Raw genomic sequence first — 21,239 nt, forward strand, 5'->3', positions numbered from 1 at the left:
AATACCAAGTAATTCATGAATAACAAGTCAGCAGTTATGTATTATTTGTTGTAATCAGTAAGACAATAACAACATAAATTAATTGACATGGTTGGTTAATTATTAATATATTATACATATATATACTGCACTTATCCAGGAACTAGTATCTGCACAAATGCGACAATGACCAGTGACCACAATACTGTCAAATTAAATATTATGAGAGTGTTGTCTTGTGAAGACATCTATGCATTTAATATGTTCTTAAGGATATTTTTAGGTACAGGGTATGTAAATACACATGACTGCATATTCATAAATATTCGATTCTAGTGGCAACGAATAACGAATTCAATTCATGAATGGATACGGTTCGATTCACCGAATACGCGAGTGAATCGTAACAGCCCTATTAAACAACTGTTATTAACAAACCGGCCTACCCTGGACAGAGAGTGTTCCGTTAGCCCAGGTTTCACCGGCTTCATTCTCCGCTCTACAGCCATAGTGTCCCTGGTCGGCGGACGTCACATTCTCTATGTGCAGCGACAGGTCCACAATGGATCTGCGACGATCTCCTTCAATCTGCTTGCCATCTGGAACCAATATCGGAGAAAAATTATAACTGATTTCTATTTAAAATATTTCTCTTTGAAGTCATTATATTTGTTTTTCATTTTTAATTGCACTTTTAAACCAAAGATTAAAATGGGGTATTCTCAGCCAGCTGTATCACTGTATTTTATTTTATCCACATCTGGCTCGAATTGTGGCCTTTCTATCCTCCTCAAATTTCTGGAATAGGTCCCCCTAAAGTTCAATAATCCACATCCAACTTGTATGCTACTTGTATTCTCATTTATCGCACCATTTTGTGCCGTTCTGTGTAGTCACTCGCTGTGCTCTGAGGCTCAGAACTATAGCCAGCGTTTGATCCCAATGCTTGGGCATGACCGATGCGCGATCATGTACACACTAAGTCATACCTGAGAATTCCCCATACGCCAAACTTATAATTTTGTATTTTATCATAATAAATGTTTGAAACTACTTTGTGTTTGGTTGTCATTATAAATTGCACTTTTAAACCAAAGATGAGATAGGGTCCTTTTTGGCTCATTGGGAATATCAAAATTTTACAGTCACAGAAAATTTTGAGCTTCAGGTTTGAAAGTTATCAGATGTACCCATGGCTGCCAACTGGGAGTTATTCTTTAACACTGGATTTTTGTTTTGTTTGGTTGTTCATTTAATGTTGCACTCAGCAATATTCCATCTATATGATGGCAGTATGTAAAAAAAAATCGAGTCTGGATCAGACAATCCAGTGATTGATATTGTGAGCAACAATACACACTGTTGGAGTTCGAAGCAACAAAATCAACCAAGTCACTGAGTCAGACCATCCTATTCACTTGGTCGCCTCTTACGACCAGCAAAGGTTCCTCGGTACTATTGTAACATGTAATCACCACTGATCTCAATGGGTTATTGGACTTCTGACATGACCAACTACGTAGATATGTCAAAAATGAGTTAAAACAGCTGCTTTTTCCAAAGTCAAGAGAAATTCTAACAATGAGCAACTCAGTGACCAAGATGATGTATTAATCATATGTTTGTACTGTCTGTCATGAAACTTTGCTTGGGTTAAAGATTCATAATTTTGCTCATTTCTTAAATAATCCAGATCTTCTGCACCAAAAAGGTCCCCGATCATATCTTGTTCATTTTTAGCCTTACGGCGACAGCAAAACACACACACCAATTGTGAGTGAGTGAGTGAGTGAGTTGGGTTTAACGCCGCTTTTAACAGTATTCCAGTCATATCATGGCGTGTCAGCTTAATGTGGGAGGAAAGCCCGAAGTGATGCGGGTCTCAGACGTTTACCACTTCGGTGAAACCCACGAGCACGGGTATGGTGCTGACAAACCTAGAAACATAATCGGGGTGAACCGGGATTCGAACCCACAATCATAAGTTTCTGGTGTGTCCAAGGGACGCAACTCTGCCCAGCGAATCGCGGCGCCTTAGACGACTGGGCCACCCGTGCCCCCCACAACAATTGTGAACACTGAACACAACAGACAGCAGTGAATCCCTGCCTTCCCAATATTCACCATCACCTCACTGTCTCACTTGTCCGCATCTTTCACAGCCACCATGAGATTCTGAGAATATATTTCTACCCAGGAATCCCCATAGGACCGGATCGCCTCCTTGGTCTAGTGGTAAGGCGTCAGAAGCGGAAGTGGTAGCGGAAGTTCCAGGGTTCGATCCCCGGCCACGTCATACCAAAAGACGTAAAAAGATGGTACTTGTTGTTACCCTTCCTGGCGCCCGGCCTTAAGGGGCTAAAACAAGGACTGGTCGGCACAGAGTCAGTATACTGTGTCTGAGAGGGGTATTCATGTTAAACTGCGGCATGGTATTTCAGTAGGCTAGCACTATAAATCGGCATCAGTCCAGACTAGTACAAGCAGCCACACACACACATGCTTGCACGTCGCTATATAAGTGCAATAATCTTGCATAATGACGTTAAACCCCATTTCACCTCACCTCACCTCACCTCACCTCACCTCACCCCATAAGACCCAATTTACAGATGCATGTCGTACTAACCTGTGAACCAACGAGCTTCTGGTTTGGGATCGCCATACACGTCGCAGGGCAATATGGCCGTGTCGCCAGATGTCACAACAATGGTGCCAAAATCTTTTAAGGTCACTGGCGGGACTGGAAAATAGATTTCTCAATTAAAAAAATAAACAAAGCGAGGATTTTATTTCAATAATAATAGGTTCAACAACAACTGAGAAGGTCCTGTTATGTCTACCATTAAGACAATTTAGTGGACACGTCGCAACCCGAAGCAGTAGTTTTCAGTCGAATCTCATTGCTGACAACCTTTCAATGCTGGAATCCTTTTTCATAAAAATGAATTGCAAGTGACTCCAAGGCATTTGATTGGCTAACCAAGGCAATTTTTTTGTATCATGGATCCATAAACAGAAAACACTGTGTCTTGATTATAGAATGGGCGGGTCTCGTGTTGCCTTATTGCACAGATTTCGTATTGTTGTCACAACTGTTGTGTGTTAATGATTAAATATGCAAGTTATTGTTGTTGGGGTGTTTATTTATAAGAATTGACTTCAGTATGTTTGGGCACTTCTGGAGGTATAAACGTTAAAGCCGCCATAGATACTTTACGTAAATCCACTATGCAGATTGAAGCATGCACATCGGTTTTTAAGTTTATGCCTCCATAAACACAAAAAAACATATTGAAGTCAATTCTTAATTATGTGACACTATCTATTATCATGATAAGTATACTTACAGACCCTGAGAAAATTAGATAAATATTTGATGTATTCTAGGGGTGTCACGATAAATTGAAATATCAATATATTGCTATTGGTAAGCACTTAAAGTCAATAAATCGATTGTTAAATCAGTTTCTGATTAATAGTATTGATTTCAGTTAGGAATATTGATAGTTTCGATTGTATTTACCATATGAATAAAATACATGCAATGCTGTTCAAATTTGTTTTTCTTTTGATCATGAGTGGTAGTAATTTACACATGGTACTGCTGAAGTTTCTTTTTCTTAAATTATTAGAGTAAAGAAAAAACAACTGTGTCATATTTCAAACTTTACTTTTTATTTGTTGTTATGGTTATCACATACAAAGAAGACTTCAGTTGCAAGGTTTAATTCAACTCTAAAATCCATCTGAAATGATACACTGAAAACTGTCAATATTTGCTTGCAATATCAATAGTTATCGCAATAGTTTCTTTCAATATCAATAGTAATCACAATAGTGATTTCCAGACCAATAGTCACTCCTTATGTATTCTGACAGAAGACAAGAATCTGATGCAGTTCAGAATGTGCAGAGTGCTGTACTTCTGAGTATTGAATATGGTTGTGTAAAGTACATTTCATGTCATTGTCAATGTGTTACAAGTATACTGTAATGTGGAAAGTTTTGTGAGGGGGAAAGTACTGCAAAAACTGTGAGTGACTCCCTCTCGCAACAGTTTCACAATGCATTTAAATTTGTATATTAAAAATACACGTAATGAGGCATTCCATCACGTCTCATTCATACGACACTCGTTAATCCGACAATCAGCTTTATCTGACACTAACGATGGGAACCGATCAAATCAGTGATAATTAGACCCTTTAATCAGACAGTCTCACACTATGACTCAACACCCCTTATTTGCAACGAATAACCAAAATTACTCATAATCAGTCTCATTTATCAGACACAGTGACCAGCGTACTCCGTTGTCATCTGCCCCGAGTACACAGCCCATGTTTTGATGCGAGATGAGTCTCTGGATATTACAACGACTTTCGATCACGAACGTTAATACGACTTAATTTTGCTTATCCGACATACTCATCAATTCGACATAACCATATGCAACCAGCCACTTCGTATTAACGGGACTTGACTATATTTCTTCTATTTACTTGCACTCATTGTCCACCAGCCAGTTACATAATTAAATCAATAATCCCTCACTAAGTGGCAATAGTCTGATTAGGAAAGTTGCTTACATAACACTGAGTAATACAGACATACGCCAGACTATTCTGTTAGATAATCACGTTACTCCAACCTCCTTTGACAACTACAACACATGCATCAATTACCGTATTCGACGTAATAAGCGCCCCGCTCTAATAAGCGCCACGGCGATATTTGCTAATATATTGACAAGTGAACAATCCCAATTAGCACCCCTTCCAATAGATCAATGTACACAAGACTTATGTATTCGTGTATAATACGCACTCGTGTGTTATATGCACCCTTAATAACGGGCAATTAAATTCTGGAATAACATATCTGTCGTATATAAACATTTCAGGCTGTCAGCATTAACCACGAAATTTATCTTTCCACTCTTTTTTTCACCAAAAAAATATTCTAAAAAGAGCCCCCTATTTCTAATTTTGAGAGCGCCCTGGGCCCTTATTACGTCAAATACGGTAGTTAAAACAACACTGACTGGCACTGAGCTACACTTCATCATGCTGCTTCCTACTCATGACAAATAACATGTGCACAAGTAGCTTGGATATGTGGTAGTCTCATCAACAGGGTGTGGCAAAACATTTCCAGATGCAGTTAAGGTTAGTGTTAGACACTAGGCAATAATTTCATGGCGCAAAACTTTCCAGATTTACAGTACATAGTTCTCTGTGAAGCATAGACGTTGGTGGGGCAGCAGAATGGTTAAAGAGTTCGCCTGTCACACTAAAGGCCTGGGTTGATTCTCCACATGGGTACAATGTGAAGCCCATTTCTAGTGTCCCCAGCCATGAAATGGCTGAAATATTGCCAAAAGCAGCGTAAATACAACTCACTCACTCACTCTGTTGTGTTGGGTTACTACACATCTGGGCCCACTTACACAAATCGATCTTAGCGCTAAGATGATCGAAACTCCCATACTTTAGCATAGGCTTACAGTAGTCTTAGCGCTAAGATCGTTTTGTGCAAGTGGGCCCTGATCTTAGGTCATGAATTGAGTCCGTGTCTCCCCAAAGGCAATGAACCTTACGCAAGCCTACTGTTGCCTAACATTGACCCAATATGTGGAACGGATGGTTGCAAGACGTAATCCAAATGCTTATTAGTAGTGGTGGGACGATACACCAATAGATCGGTGGATCGGGATTTTTTACTTCTTGATACAAGTATCGATCACAATCGCACACTAAGAAAAAAGTATCGATTCTTAAATAAATGTTACACCAAACACTAATTACTGTGGAAATGAGTAGTGAAAACGTAAATATCTTCATCCATTGCGCCATGCCTGACACTGCCAACTGTTAATCATTAGTGCGCCAGGTATTTGGCAATCCTGGCTATGAAAAAGATGGCTTACGCACCACAGATAAGTGCACATGCAAGTATACGTATCAGATCGTGAGCAAGGTATCGTAATAGTATCGGATCTCACAGTTGGTGTATCGTCCCAGCCCTACTCATTAGTCACCATAATCACAAGCATCCTTTTGCTTGCTCTGGCTTGACTCGTTAAAATATTGTGCCTGACTGCAAGCAGCCATATGTAAGCAAGAGTGATGGAGGAACATGGCACAGACACTGAAGTCTTGATGATGATTTCTTGGGACGTGTGGACAGTATGAGTAATAGAATAAACATTTTATTCTTCCTCTACTTCAGAACAGTTTTGTAGCAGATGAGGGTGATCTATTGCATGTGTGAGTGAGTTGATCATATACCTACAATTCACTAGATGGTGAGGTGAAATGAGGTTTAAAGTCGCGTCCAAGATTATTGCACTTATATAGCGACGTGCATGTACGTGTGTGTGTTTGTGTGGCTGCTTGTACTAGTCCGGACTGATGCCGATATATAGTGCTAGCTCACTGAGATACCATGCCGCAGTTTTAACATGAATACCCCACTCAGACACAGTATACTGACTGAGCCAACCAGTCCTTGTTTTAGCCCCTTAATGCCAAGCGCCAGACAGGGTAACAACAAGTACCATCTTTTTACGTCTTTTGGTATGACATGGCCGGGAATCGAACCCTGGACCTTCCGCTCTCCAGGCGGATGCTCTACCACTAGACCACGGAGGGGGTCTCACAGCTCACTAGAACCTATACATATACATACCTATGACACGGACTGACACATTCACAGTCTTGCTTCCGTACATGTTGTGTGTGATGCAGGTGTATGTTCCTTCGTGGGACTTGTCCACATTGCTGATCCACAGCTCCTGGTTGCTGGCCCTGAAATCACCAGGACAAGAGTGAGAGAGTGAATGAGTTAATGATTGAGTATGGTATTATGCCGTTTTTAGCAATATTCCAGCAATATCACGGCACAGGACACCAGAAATGGGCTTCACACATTGTACCCATGTCAGGAATCGAACCCGGGTTTTCGGCGTGACGAGCGAACGCTTTAACCACTAGGCTACCCGACCGCCCCTTGAGTGAGAGAGAATAAGTGAAAAGGTAAAGATAGAATGAGCGAGCTGGGTTTGACGCCACTTTGAGAGTACTATTTCTCAAAGCAATATCGCGGCATAACTGCTGAAACTTGCCAGGAAGGTAGGATTTTAAGTATTAACATTCCAATCAAAGAATGGCAGTCTGTATATAATCACGTCAGGAGAGATGTGATGACGCGCAATCAGGAAAGTCCCCCAGCCTGAACACCTAATGCATGAAGTCACCTTTTACGACAACCTTAGGCTGCGGGGCACCTATATTTTTACCCAGAATCCCCTTGGGACTATATTTGCAGATAAAAATTAATCAGGACCACTAATGGATGGATTTGAACCCATGATCACCAGAAAAGTATATTCCAGGAATCTTATGACATCTTCCTGAGGCAAGGGAGTCAACTGAGCCCAAAAGTCCAGTCTCCACCTTTGCCAAACTAGGCCGGAATTTCCAGGCTTGATCGTAGTGCCGACAGAGGCGATTACGAGTTAAGTCCCTACTATTTTCCTCCTATTGACCAATCAGATTCCACCTCTCATATGACTTGCATTTGCTTCAAACAAAATGGTGACACCCAGGCAAGAAGATCTGATCGATAATCAAGATCTCTTTTGACATAAAACGGGTCTTACCCCGAGAAGTGGATCATATTACCTGAGCACCTTGATTAAAACATGAAAAGATCTGGAAAATATCTGTCTACGCCCAGTTGACTGTACACATGCTTTGCAAATCCTGCAGCCGACCAAAATCTGCACATTGTTACATGACTTTGATTGGAATATGCATAGATTCATTAGTCCAGCCAAAACTTCAAAATTCAAGACAGATGGGCAAGGGTGGAAACTGGACTTTTATAGTCAGTTAACTCCCTTCGTCGGGAAGATGATCTAATGATGGCCTGTAAAATTTGAGTCTGGTCCAGACCAACTAGTGATTGTAAATATGAGCAATGCTCCACGCTGGCAGAGTATAATACTGAACGACAGACTCACCTGAAGCTAATCTGACTGGACGGAGACAGTTTCCTCCCATCAAACAACCAGGACACTGTAGGAGTGGGTGAACCCTGCACTCGGCAGATCAACTGCAGTAGTCTCCCCTTGACAACTCTCTGGTTCAGAGGAGGTTCAGTGAAAATTGGCGCACCTGCAGAGAAAGTAAAACAAGAGTATATGAATATTGGTTATTGCAGGTATATCCCAGCAGGATGTAAATAATCATAATGAGGTCAGGTAAACCAGTGGTTGACAACATGAGCACATGTGCTAGGATTCCCGCCATATCATCAAGGGTTGATGCAGCATTTTCAAAAGGGAGGGTTCCAAAATATCAAAATCCTCTCTAAGCTAATTTTACTGCCTACAACATACATTTGTTTTTCAAAAGTGGGGGTCAAGACCCCTAGACCCCCCCTCTGGATCCACCTATGATCCCAAGCATGTGTTTATGAAACACTATCAAATAATTTTACCAGGTGGTCATGAAATGGTGAGTGTATTCTGCTCCACCAGTGGCACCTATCACAAGCATGTGCAAAAGCTGTGAGTCACTGAATTAAAATTTAACATCGCATCGGCATTATTTCAGCCATATAGCGACAAGAACAAGTTGATATAAACATGAATGAGTCATGAATGCAAAGTTATATGTAAAAACAAATTTTATCAAACATATTTTGGCATAAAGCATTTATACAGTTTAAAACAGTCTATAGGCCACCAGTATCCAAAGCTAGGCTACCTCACTGGGTATCACAGGGACTATCGTGCCTCAGCTTCCTGCAGGATACCCCAGCAGGATTTATGTCATCACTTTAGCTACAGGTGGTTGTACACAATACTAGCCAATATGAAAAAATGTGTTGGCTTAAAACAATAGTTACATCGATTATGATTAAGGCCTGGCTATCGATTTAGATCATAGAGATCAATAATCTAAATAAAACATTGATCAATTATCAATATATATCGGAGAAGTAACTTTGAACAAATATGCGAAAAAGTCAGAAAGAAATCAACATGTTTCACATTACTGATGAGTGGTGACACATTTATGCATGGATTACTTTGTGGACATTTAAGATATAACAAAAACTGGTGCTTTCCGTCTTCGGCAATTTAATTGATTGACAATATCAAGTCTTTTTCAGTAAATTCAAACTTTATTTTTCATCACAATAATTTACCGTATTCGACGTAATAAGCGCTCAGGGCGCTCTCAAAATTAGAAATAGGGGGCTCTTATTAGAATATAATTTGGTAAAAAAAACAGAGTTGAAAGATAAATTTCGTGGTTTTTACAGCCTGAAGTGTTTATGTACAACAGATATAATTTTCCAGAATTTATTAGCCCATAACTAAGGGTACATATAGCACACGAGTGCGTATTATACACGAATGAATAAGTCTTGTGTACATTGATCAATCGGAAGGGATGCTAATTGGGATTGTTCAACGGCCAATATATTAGCACATGTCGCTGTGGGCGCTTATTAGAGCGGGGCGCTTATTACGTCGAATACGGTATGTAAGATTTTTTCAACAAACAATTTTCAAATCGATAATCATTAATATTTCTTCCCAAGAACGATAATTCTGATTATCAATCTTTTTTTTATTCAGCCCTAATTATGACAGGAATAATATGTCACACAGGGGGAATGTGAAAAAGCAAAAGAAAACAGACCTTGTACTGTAAGTGTGGCCACCCTGGACGTGCGACTGGTGGGGACAGCGAGAAGGTTCTCCGCCACACAGAAGTAGTCTCCCTGATCATCGGCTTGCACAGACTGTAACTGTAGATCCCACACTCCAGCACTGGGGGACAATGACTGCTCCCCTTGGACAACAACCAATGGCTGATAGTTCCTGTACCATGTGACTCTAGCAGGAGGCACACTGATTGGTGGAACACAGTTCAAGGTCAAGGACTGGCCAGCAAACACTGTTGCATCACTTGGCTCATCTTGAAAGTCGACATTTAGGACTGAAATGACAGTAAATGATATGAATACATTCAGTTACTTGTATAATAATTCTGTCTGATATTCATCACAAGCCCAATCTAACGTCTCTTGAATATGAGTCATTCTTCATATTTTAACAAACATTCATAGTTTTCGCGTTTCTTTTGTCTGTGAGTATACAACAGAGTCCGGATCAAGCAAACCAGAGACTAATAATGTGAGTGAGTGAGTGAGTGAGTATGATTTTACATCACTTTTAGCAATATTCCAGCAACTCTTGGCAAGGGACAGCAGAAATGGGCTCCACACATTGTACCCATGTTTGGAAATGAACCCGGGACTTCGGCATGACGAGCGAACGCTTTAATCACTAGGTTACCCCACTGTCCCCTAATATTGTGAGTAATGATCCACCCCATCAGGGTACGGTGACACTCAATCAAAGTCACAGAGTCTGACCACCTGATCCAAATAGTTGCCTCTTACCACCTGCACAGGATGCTGGGGACATTCTAACCTGGAATCCCTGCAGGGTTTTGGTCAATAGAGTTAGAGATAAACAAACAGGGTGTGTGGAATCATTACTAAATCACTGGTAATTCCAAACACATGTTGTTTATCAGAAAAAAGTTGGTCATCTCTCACTTTTGGTCGACAGGGTGAAAGATGATGATAAGATTCCACACACCCTGAAGTATCAGTAAGCAACAGATCCTGTGAAGATTCCGGGTTAGAATTGGTCTTCAGCAACCCATGCTAATCAAAAGAGGTGACTAACAGAATAGAGTGGTCAGCCTCGATGACTTGATTCTTGGTTGATGGATGTCATCATATCTCAATTGCCAAGATCGATGCTCATGATGTCAATTCTGGATTGTCTGGTCTGGACTGAATTATTTACAGACTGTCGTCATATAGCTGGATTAGTGCTGAGTGTGGTGTTAAACAAACAAACAAACAAACAAACAGTATTTACCTGTGACAGTAACATTGGACCGACGTGAAGTGACAGTTCCCACAGCGTTCACGCCTTGACAGTAATATATCCCAGCATCCTCCAGTAGCACCTTTGTGAATATCAGACTTCCATTGTAAAATACGTAACTTGTTGAACTTCCGTTGGTACCGGCATCATTCTTAAACCACAAAGTGAGTACATCTTTGCCCTGTGTGAGGCAGTCTAGCACCAGAGATGTGTTGACGGGGACGACGACTTCAGCAGCAGGAGGCACCAACAGCACTGGTGTCGTGGCGACATCTGAAACAAACGTAACAGCCACTGAATATACATATTCTGGACTGCTTCCCAATTCACCAAGCGATCTTAGCGCTACGACTGTCACATATCTATGTTAAAGCATTGGAGTTGCAATCAGATCAGTTCCTGACTTTTGGATCTATCTGCAGTTGCTTAGGAACTGATATCTGACCCCAAGCCCACAGCGAATGTAAGCAAATATTCCCCAAAGGGAATAAAATAATCCCAATAAATGTTATGATTATTATTTGTATTAACTGACGTGATGGCTTGGTCAAGATGACTTGTATTTCATCGATAATAGGCCAAAAAGGAGGATCAGGCTCCAAAGTTTAGTTTTACATTATAATGTTTAACCAACCTGTTTTTTAGGTAACCTACCGACCCAATGTTTCACTGTTTTTTTCTATTTTACATTCGAAAAAAACTGTGGATGTTTCTGCATATCTCATCAAATGGAAGGCTCTAACTATTTTGACATAGAATTCGAAAAGTGTTGCAACTAACATCAGGTGTGTATTAAATATCATCTTAAAAAATATTAAATAATTAAAAATATTTACCCACTACATAGCTGAAGAGTCATTTGCCAATTAGGACAAAATCACTATTTTGTTCAATATTGAGATATATTTTATGGTCTCTTCCTCTATATTGGTCCTGTTATCAGTGAAATACACTATGAAGTTACCTCTACAAAGCCATATTAGTTACAACGTATATGAATTAGGAAATGTCTCATTCCAATTCAGGAACTTTTAGTGACATTTGCTGAAGAGGCCTAATATCGGCCTCTGAGGTGGTGTAGATATATCTCTGCTGAAATATAAGTATATTACATTTTGGCCCGATTAAAACTTTTGCATACCTGTCAGGAATATTGCTGCGTCTCCACTACTGACATTCCGCTTCAAGAGCGTGTTTATCGCCATACAGCGGAGGATTCCAATATTGGTCCTGTTTATAGTGAGAACCAGCTTCATGGAGTACTGTGCACTCAGCCCCGTGGCGTCGTAGTCTCCGTAGGACGCCGTTACCTGCTCCCCGCCCCAGAACTCCTGGCCATTCAGATCCCAGTACACTTTAGGATAGGGGGCGCTGGAACCTGTGATGCACTCAAACGTCACAGACGCGTTGACTTCTACGCGAACTGATACAGGGCTGAGCTGGAACTTGTTGATATCTGTAAATACAAACACAACCTCTCGGAACTTACATCACCGATATGATTCAGACCAGTTTCGTGACAAGGGATGGTATTTGTAACAAAGTCAGGGGTACATTTAAGCAACTTAATTTAACTTGCACCAAGTGCATGCTGACATAAAAACCAAGTTGCACCAAGTGCATATTCAAATAAGTGAGTGAATGAGTTTATGCTTTACGTCACATCGGCAATATTTCAGCCATATTGTGACGATTATATTTAAATGAAAACCTACTTGCACCAGACAATACCATGTTGCACCCTTGTCACATAAATTTATCAAAGTTGAATCACAGGCTGCCAGTGTTACATATATTAATGACGCATTGCTGTGAAATGTAATGGGAACGTGCACATAATCTTGTAGTACCCACAGTAAGTATGATACATCACACATTATATAGGGACGAGTGATGTAGTATGGTAAACACACCTTAGAGGTACTGAGTGTCAGATGATCAATTTTGTGCGGAGACAAGTAAGTGAGTGAGTATGGTTTTACGCCGCTTTTAGCAATATTCAAGCAATATCACAGCGGGTGACACCAGAAAAGGGCCTCACACAGTGTACCCATGTCAGGAATCGAACCCGGGTCTTCAGCGTGGCGTGCGAACGCTTTAACCACTCAGCAGAGACAAGTAAGGTTTAGTCATGAAATATGAATGTTTTTACATGCACTTATATGCCAGTTAGCCCCATGAAGATCCGGGTTAGAATTGGCCCTCACACGGATCTTCATGGGGGTAACTGGCATATGTATGTAAATGTACAGTTTGAATAAACATACATCCAGAGTTTTAGAGTGTGTCCTACTGGAAGTCATAATCTCGTCGTAGTCAGATCGTTTACTCTGGTAAGATACCTCTCTGCGTGAAGATCTGAAGACACAAACCTCAGGTGACCCTTAGTGACCATGATCTCCCATTCTAATCGAAGAAAGCATGGGTTCTTGTTCCAAATCAGTTGTCAATGCCAGCTTTCCAAAACGATTTGATTAGATCTTCTATGATCTTCACCATAGCGATTTCGAAAATTTGAATTTCACAAAAGAAAACCCACACAGAACACAAATTAGTAAAATCTAAATATTTTTTAAATTTAAATACTTATCCAGCATTACTATGTCTAATGCATTAAGGTAGCAATGCAGGAAAAGTTAAAAAATTACTCTTTCAGCAGAACTCCTGTTTTGGTGTAGATACTAAGGCGGCTAAAATGGGCAGGGATTCTAAAATTTACACAAAAACGTAATGGTCAGAACTCCAGATAAGTTTTTGTGGAATTGAGTTTTTACTCTAGGGTTTCGATTTTAATTGAGTAATTACATTTTTCATTGGGAGACCAATATTTTTTCACTCATCTATTCACTCTTTTGAGTTTTTCCCACAATTTGTAATCATTTTAAGATTTAAAAAAAATGAAATAATGTTTTAGATGTATATAAATGTTCTAAATATATAGGCTTGACTCGGAAAGTAAATTAGCTCGTAATTGTGTTTCGGAAATTAGCTCCTTTGTAGGCATGCTGAAAAAGCTTCATTGGGTATTTACGCGTGCTGATTTTATACATTTGACTTTTTCATTTAATACATGCATTTTTGTACGCAAGTTAATTGAAAGTAATTGGGTTTTTAACATTTTGGGGGGTATTTTACCGAAATACGCTGCTTATCTGTAGCTCTGATGGTGCTGTGAACATCGTGTAAAATCGGAAAAGGATGTTTAAGTTTGTTTTCGAGATACAGAAATCAGATGGTATGTATGCTCTGCTCATCATCCCGAGAATTTAGAAGCCTTTAGATCCTCAGATCTTTGCAGGTCTTATCAGAGTAAAAGGTCTGATTTTAGTGAGATTGGTTTTGTCACAGCAAGTTCACATCAATCCCAGCAAATATACATGTAATACTTACAAGCCAAAATGACTGTTGCAGTTTCTGAGACAGATGAAACATTTCTTGAGCTTGAGATGACACAATCGTAACGACCAATATCAGAGGATGAAAACTGTGGTATCAGCAGAGAATTATTTCCAAATACTGCAGATTTTGTCTGTATCTGGCTGTCATTGAACCTCCATTCATAGACCAGAGTTGTCCCCCCTGAGTCCTGGGCCCGACAGTCGAGGCGGACATCGCGTCCCGCTATCACAGCCTTGCTCTGAGGACGGCTCAACCATTCTTGACAAAAAGGAAAATAAACATTGGTTCAAAATTAATATTCCAATCCAAGGAAGTTTTCCACTTTTATCAACAGATGTGACAAATAAAAGCAACAGAAAGTTTTATTTGTAGTTCTATCTTAGTTAATTGGTTAGCCAAAAATCTGTAAACCAGAAAATATACTCACTGCTAAAAGTAACGCGAACCATAGAGTGAGTGAGTGAGCTGGGTTTAATGCCGCTTTTAACATTATTCCAGTTATATCACGGTGTGTCAGCTAAATGTGGGAGGAAAGCCTGAAGTGATGCAGGTCTCAGACGTTTACCACTTAGGTGAAACCCACGAGCACGGCTATGGTGCTGACAAACCTAGAAACATAACAGGGGCAAATCAGGATTCAAATCCACAATCATAGATTTCTGGCGTGCCCAAGGGACACAACTCTGCACAGCGAATCTGAGCATCTCTTCCAACAACATAACGGTATGTTCGTTTGTGCATTGAAACAATCTAATGTCTCTTGAATATGAGTAAGTCTTCATATATTAACCAACATGTATGGTATTCGCGTTTCTTTTGGCAGTGAGTATATAACACATGCATCAACTTTTGACGGTCTTGTTTGTTGTTGTTGTTTAATGCCACACTCAGCAATATTCCAGCTTCATGACAGCAGTATGTAAATAATTCGAACCAGACAATCAAGTGATTGATATTGTGAGCAACGATCCACGCAGTCAGGGTACAATGACACGCAATCAACCAAGTCACCAAGCAGTATGTAAATAATCAACCCAGACAATCAAGTGATTGATATTGTGAGCAATGATCCACGCAGTCGGGGTAAAATGACACGCAATCAACCAAGTCACCAAGCAGTATGTAAATAATCGACCCAGACAATCGAATGATTGATATTGTGAGCAACGATCCACGCAGTCAGGGTGCAATGACACGCAATCAACCAAGACCCCAAGTCTGACTATCCGATCCATTTGGTCGCTTCTAAAAACCAGCACAGCTTGCTGGCTACCTGTTCTAACCCGGAATCCCAACAAGGGACTCCTGATGGTAACTGACCTATCTGAGAGGAAACGGCTGGCAGCAGCAGCAGCAGACACAATAATGCTGACCGTAGATTCATCCTCGTTTTACAACCAGGCAGTCTGTAACCAACAACAAAGAACAATCAGTCAAGGAGGTAATTATCAAAGATTCAGAATCAAGTGCCCTTGGCAGACAAATTGGGATGACTCTGTTATTTTGTTCAAAATTGGGATTTCTTAAAGTCGTTATTATCTAATAACATACAGTATTCTTAGAGTTTTGGACATAGCATTCAATGCAATCTTGTAAAATTATGCATTAAAGCTTCTTCATTTAAATTGGTCCTGTTATCAGTGAAATGTAAGTCACCTCATCCAGGCCATATTAGTTATGACTTTAATAATGAGTGAGAGAGTTATGTTTTACGCTGCTTTTAACAGCATTCCAGTTATATCACGGCGTGTCATCTTAATGTGGGAGGAAAGCCTGAAGTGATGCAGGTCTCAGACGTTTACCACTTTGGTGAAACCCATGAGCACGGGTATGGTTTTGACAAACCTAAAAACAAATTCAGGGTGAACCAGGATTTGAACCCACAATCATAAGTTTTTGCACAGCGAATTGCGGCGCCTTAGATGACTGGGCCACCCGTGCCCCCTTATGACTTTAATAACATGAAGTAGGATGTTTCTAATTCCCATTTGGGAATCATGAATTGACAACTGGTGCAGACTTTGGGTCCTAATATTAGCCAGTCAGCAGGTCTGTACATGCCAGACAAATCCCGGTAATGGCCAGCAAGGTATTTAGTGTAAGAAATTAAGACACAAGCTTCATTTACCATGCATGCTAACACAAAGTAAAACAAGAGTCATCCGAAGATAACATATCCCCTCGACATAGCATGTTGGTAAACTGTGTGTACCTTCAAATGTATTTAGATTGGCAAGGAAATCTTTTTATAAAATTCTAAAAATCTCTAAATAGCAATAGGCACTTCTACTGAGCCTGATTGTTAAGTGTACCAAGTTTTGGGAAGCTAGGTTGTACGGTTTAGGAAATATGCTCAAGACAAGAGCACTACCCTCAATTTTCCTAAATTAATAATAGTTCCATGGAAACGACAAAAATATAAAATTCTAAAAATCTCTAAATAGCAAAAGGCACTTCTACTGAGCCTGATTGTTAAGTGTACCAAGTTTTGGGAAGCTAGGTTGTAAGGTTTAGGAAATATGCTCCGGACAAGAGCACTACCCTCAAATTTCTTAAGTTCATAATAGTTCGATGGAAACGACAAAAATAAAAAATTCTTAAAATCTCTAAATAGCAAAAGGCACTACTACTGAGCCTGATTGGTGAGTGTACCAAGTTTTGTGAAGCTAGGTTGTATGGTTTAGGAAATATGCTCCGGACAAACAATGATTACAGACGGACAGACAGACATACTGATGGCTATATCCCCCCGTCATTATATGTCAGGGGGATAATAAAAAAGTAACTCTCATTTGGTTTCGTTTACTACAACATATACTAATAATCATCCAAAATGTCCTGAGAAGCTTGCTCATGAAATGAAGGATTGACCTATCAAAAGTTGAGAAAATTATGAAAATGTCCCAGAGCCACTTGTCCCTAACTAAATCACTAGACGATGATAGAATGTCAACAATCTGTGCCAGTGTTACAAGCTAAATGTCAATCAATGAATTGCGGAACTTACAATTGACTGTTAATCAGGCTCCATCTGGCCATCTGCCATGGAGCCGATACTTCTCCTCTCCTTAATGATTCATAAGAACATCTGCCCAGGAAATTAATTACACAAGTCCGAGTTCCATCATGCATCAATAATTCAGCATCACTAGGTGTGTTATGCCAACAGGGGAAGATGAGGGAACAATCAAAGCACAGTAGGATCTTCACAGTTCTAACACAATATGCATAATTCTGATACTATTTCCTCGTAGTTCACATATTTCCTATTAAGTAGGAAATATACACTTGAGAATTACTGGAAAATAGTAGTCATTTGACAAAAGCATTCCACATAATGTTAAATGTATCTGTAAGGCAAATATAAGATTCCTATTCATAACAGTGTGTCTATGTTATCATTACTCTGCTACTGCTGAGAAAAAATAGTCTTCAACAAATTATTATTTTTTTACTTCTAAAGGACAATTTCTGGAAATCTCATAATGATCTTCACTTTCTTAATGATACATGATTGGATATTTAATTGCATGATTGAATAATAGACATATGAGAACATAATCAATTAAAATGTAAAAATATATTTTCCAACTGAAATAATTATTTTATAATTAATGGAAAGGATTTCTTACGGCAGAAACAAAATGTATTTTTAGTGAAAATAAGCCAATCTAATATTTAATCACGACTTTATAATTCAAAATAGCACCTTAACATATTCATAGCCTTTACTTATATACAAATGCACAATGAAAAATGAAAATACTGTCATGAACCGTCATTCACCTTTTAAATGCCATGCAAGCTTCAATCATGAGTCGCCAAATTACCAGACATGTAATTAAACTCTAATTACATTACCAACAGATAACATGCTATGTTTCCTTTAATCTAAAGATGCCGGTTGAAGCAGTTTGCTCGTTCCTCATTCAAATAAAATCATTTACACATGGTACACACATTTAAGTGCACGATGAAACAGACCCTCCCCCTAAATCAACCAATCCAATCAATATAAGGAAGACATGCACAGGTGAACCTACGAATGACAGATACCTACCAGTATGCACATGCATGATAGTCACATCAACATGTTCAGACTGTCGTCTTGTTTACAATGTCCATCAACCAGAATATGTCGTTTCTATGACGACAGTTATTCTGTAGATGATCTATATAATCCGGTTTCGGTACCATGTGTGATGTATTTTGGTACCGCCTTCCTTGTGTATCACGTGATATATTCACAATACGCAAAATTTGTGACGTTTTGTGTCAGTTTTCGTTCATACTCCTTCCCTAACGAATGCTTCAACGGTTTAGTAATGTAGTGTTATTCTAATATAATTAATTACAGGCGAGCAGCAGGAATAATTCGTGGCCAGCACAAAAAAATGGTACACCTCATCCAATTCCTCGAGTATGATATCGTCTCTTAGACACAACGAGAAATCATACACAAGGTTTCGTAAATATTATTTTATTCATATGGTTCAAGGTTGTCGAGTTGAAAGATGGCGTTATTACCCAAGTGTGTTTAGCGTACATAGTTTAAGAATTATGTTTATATTCCAACAGCGAGAGCCTGAATTGTTACACTAGTTTCGTAAAATCAGTAGATCTAGTAAGATTCACAAACAAATGTAATACAGTCATTGTAGCTGGAATATTGCGGAGTGCGGCGTTAAGGAACAAACAAACAAATGTAATACTTTCTGGATTGTCCTCACTTACAAATAAGCTGTACATAGTCAACTTGTGTATTCCAGTAATGCATTGAAAACAGGGTCAACACGATGTGAACAATTATTTGATGTCTAACTATACGTGACGCATTGTTAAACATCAACAATGCCTGTATTACGTCAATATCAGAGTGCAGAACTACTGACGGAGCCCTACTTACCCCCAAGTGTTGGTTGGTTGGTTTGTTGTTTTACGCCGCACTCAGCAATATTCCAGCTATATGACGGCGGTCTGTAAATAATCGAGTCTGGACCAGACAATCCAGTGATTGATATCATGAGCATCGATCCACGCAATTGGGATCGATGACATGCATCAACCAAGTCAGGGAGCCTGACCACCCGATCCCATTAGTCGCCTTTTACGACAAGCAGAGTCACCTTTTACGGCAAGCATGGGTTGCTGAAGACCTTTTCTACCCCGGAATCTTCACGAGTCTAACCACCAAATGAGCCCGTACGTGTACCGTCAGTAAAAATCAAAGATTGTTGTTACTGACCTAGATGAGACCTTTTCCAACACTCACTTCACATATTTCACATGAAAATTCTGGAACAGAAATTCGTTATTCGACACTGTTTTTATATCAATAATTGTGATATGCAAGGACATTAATTTTTAAAGAAATCACGTTCGTGACTATAAATATTATAGAGTAGTGCAGAGCTCCAGATAAGCTTTTGGTGTTGTGGGTATTTTACCCATGCATTTTAAAATCATTGGGTATCAGTAATTCTATCTGCGTATTCAAATTTCTGTTACCCACTAGTTTTTACACATGTGGGTATTTAAGTTAAATATTTAAAAACACTATTCATCTAGTCCCTGCAAACTGGTGTCGTGTGGGTTCGAGAGCTTTATAGGACTAAAAAATACCACGATACTTCCACAAGAAAGTGTGATGGCAAATGATCATGATGTAACTGTCATCGTGGAGTTTGGCAAGGTTGACGGAATGCCCGTTTATAATTTCAAAATAAGTTGCTGATTTGCTAATCGAATACGCAGGGTTACTTCACAATATTTTGATGATACACACAAGTTTTATTTTTGTAGCGTATCTGTAATGTTCGTTGCGTATTTGATACGCTTGGATTATATTTTACTGTGTATTTCTGTATTTCTGATGCGTATTTCACGCAGATACGCAGCTTATCCGGAGCTCTGGTAGTGGACGAAGGAGGGTAGCTGACAGGCCTAGGGCTTCTGCAAATGATAATGCCCTGACAAATATAGTTGCCGTTATTATAGCTAACGTGGATTGAATTTGTAGCTAACCCCCCAAGGAACACTGCAACAAGCAGCAGCATACATTTAGTGGCTGTTATAATAGCTCACAACGGAGATAGAGAATATTTCATGTGTCGAGTGAAATATCATGTTTCTGTCATCGAGTTACAATATAAACAAAAGTATCGAAAAATATTTAGGGTCTCGAAAATTCTTCATTATACATTTAGAAAAGATACAAAATCAACAAAAATATTCTTGAAAACTAGGAGACCACTGTTTGAAGCGAAAGGACACACGCTGGTCAAGAAACGAAAATGGCGCTTTTTGAAAGTCTCGATTGACGAGTTAAATGAAAAATTTACAGTTTATAACGAAACATTTTCGAGTGAATAACACACGGAAAGACGTGATATTAACTCCACATTTATATATATATTAATTGTGTCCTGGCTAGACACTTTACAAGCTCCTCAGAGCGATATCCCGTTCGCGCAGCTCTCTATACACTCTCCTACCCAGAGTTCCATGCGACCAGCATATAGTACCTCTGCCACAGGCCAGCGCCATGTGACGATTCGTCACATCTTACACCGTCCATTCAAGATATTGTATATGTTTTTCATCTGTTTCATTTTTGACAAGTCTACATATCTAGATAAACATATGTCATAGAATGGTTTACTTTCATTGAGAAAATATCCTCAATCGTGAAATACTATTAAAGCGCCCCTAAATACTTACATTAGTCCGTTCTATTCTGATTTCTGAAAAAGCGCGTTTATACGGAACCGTAGAGGGGACATCGGATGAGAAAATAAATATCAATAGTAAGGCGTGGCCACGAGATAATAAGTCGAGGCCACGAGATAATAAGTCGTGGCCACGAGATAATAAG

General features: G+C 39.5%; 1 protein-coding gene across 3 annotated transcripts in view; it reads right to left on the reverse strand.

Moving 5' to 3' along the window:
- The window catches only part of LOC124143566 (protein sidekick-1-like), a 59,235-nt gene extending 38,120 nt beyond the window's left edge, over window positions 1-21,115 (reverse strand). For 2 of the 3 annotated variants that reach the window (XR_006862303.2, XM_046512584.2), the window contains exons 1-10: window positions 18,426-18,579; window positions 15,686-15,771; window positions 14,357-14,623; window positions 12,108-12,422; window positions 10,958-11,239; window positions 9,702-10,001; window positions 8,009-8,162; window positions 6,673-6,791; window positions 2,609-2,722; window positions 426-578 (exon numbers count right to left, since the gene is read on the reverse strand). Coding sequence is in view for 2 of the 3 variants with exons in the window: in XM_046512584.2 (XP_046368540.2) it covers window positions 426-578; window positions 2,609-2,722; window positions 6,673-6,791; window positions 8,009-8,162; window positions 9,702-10,001; window positions 10,958-11,239; window positions 12,108-12,422; window positions 14,357-14,623; window positions 15,686-15,749 (1,768 nt within the window). In the remaining variant the exon portion in view is untranslated. Of the gene's footprint in view, window positions 1-425; window positions 579-2,608; window positions 2,723-6,672; window positions 6,792-8,008; window positions 8,163-9,701; window positions 10,002-10,957; window positions 11,240-12,107; window positions 12,423-14,356; window positions 14,624-15,685; window positions 15,772-18,425; window positions 18,580-19,610; window positions 19,661-21,085 lie in introns of those variants that run through there. The other variant, XM_048389149.1, reaches the window with a different exon arrangement.
- Between the last annotated feature and the right edge of the window lie 124 nt (window positions 21,116-21,239).

The sequence above is a fragment of the Haliotis rufescens genome, unplaced genomic scaffold (genome assembly GCF_023055435.1).
Source record: "Haliotis rufescens isolate VD_foot unplaced genomic scaffold, xgHalRufe1.0.p SCAF_8, whole genome shotgun sequence".
NCBI lineage: Eukaryota > Metazoa > Mollusca > Gastropoda > Lepetellida > Haliotidae > Haliotis > Haliotis rufescens.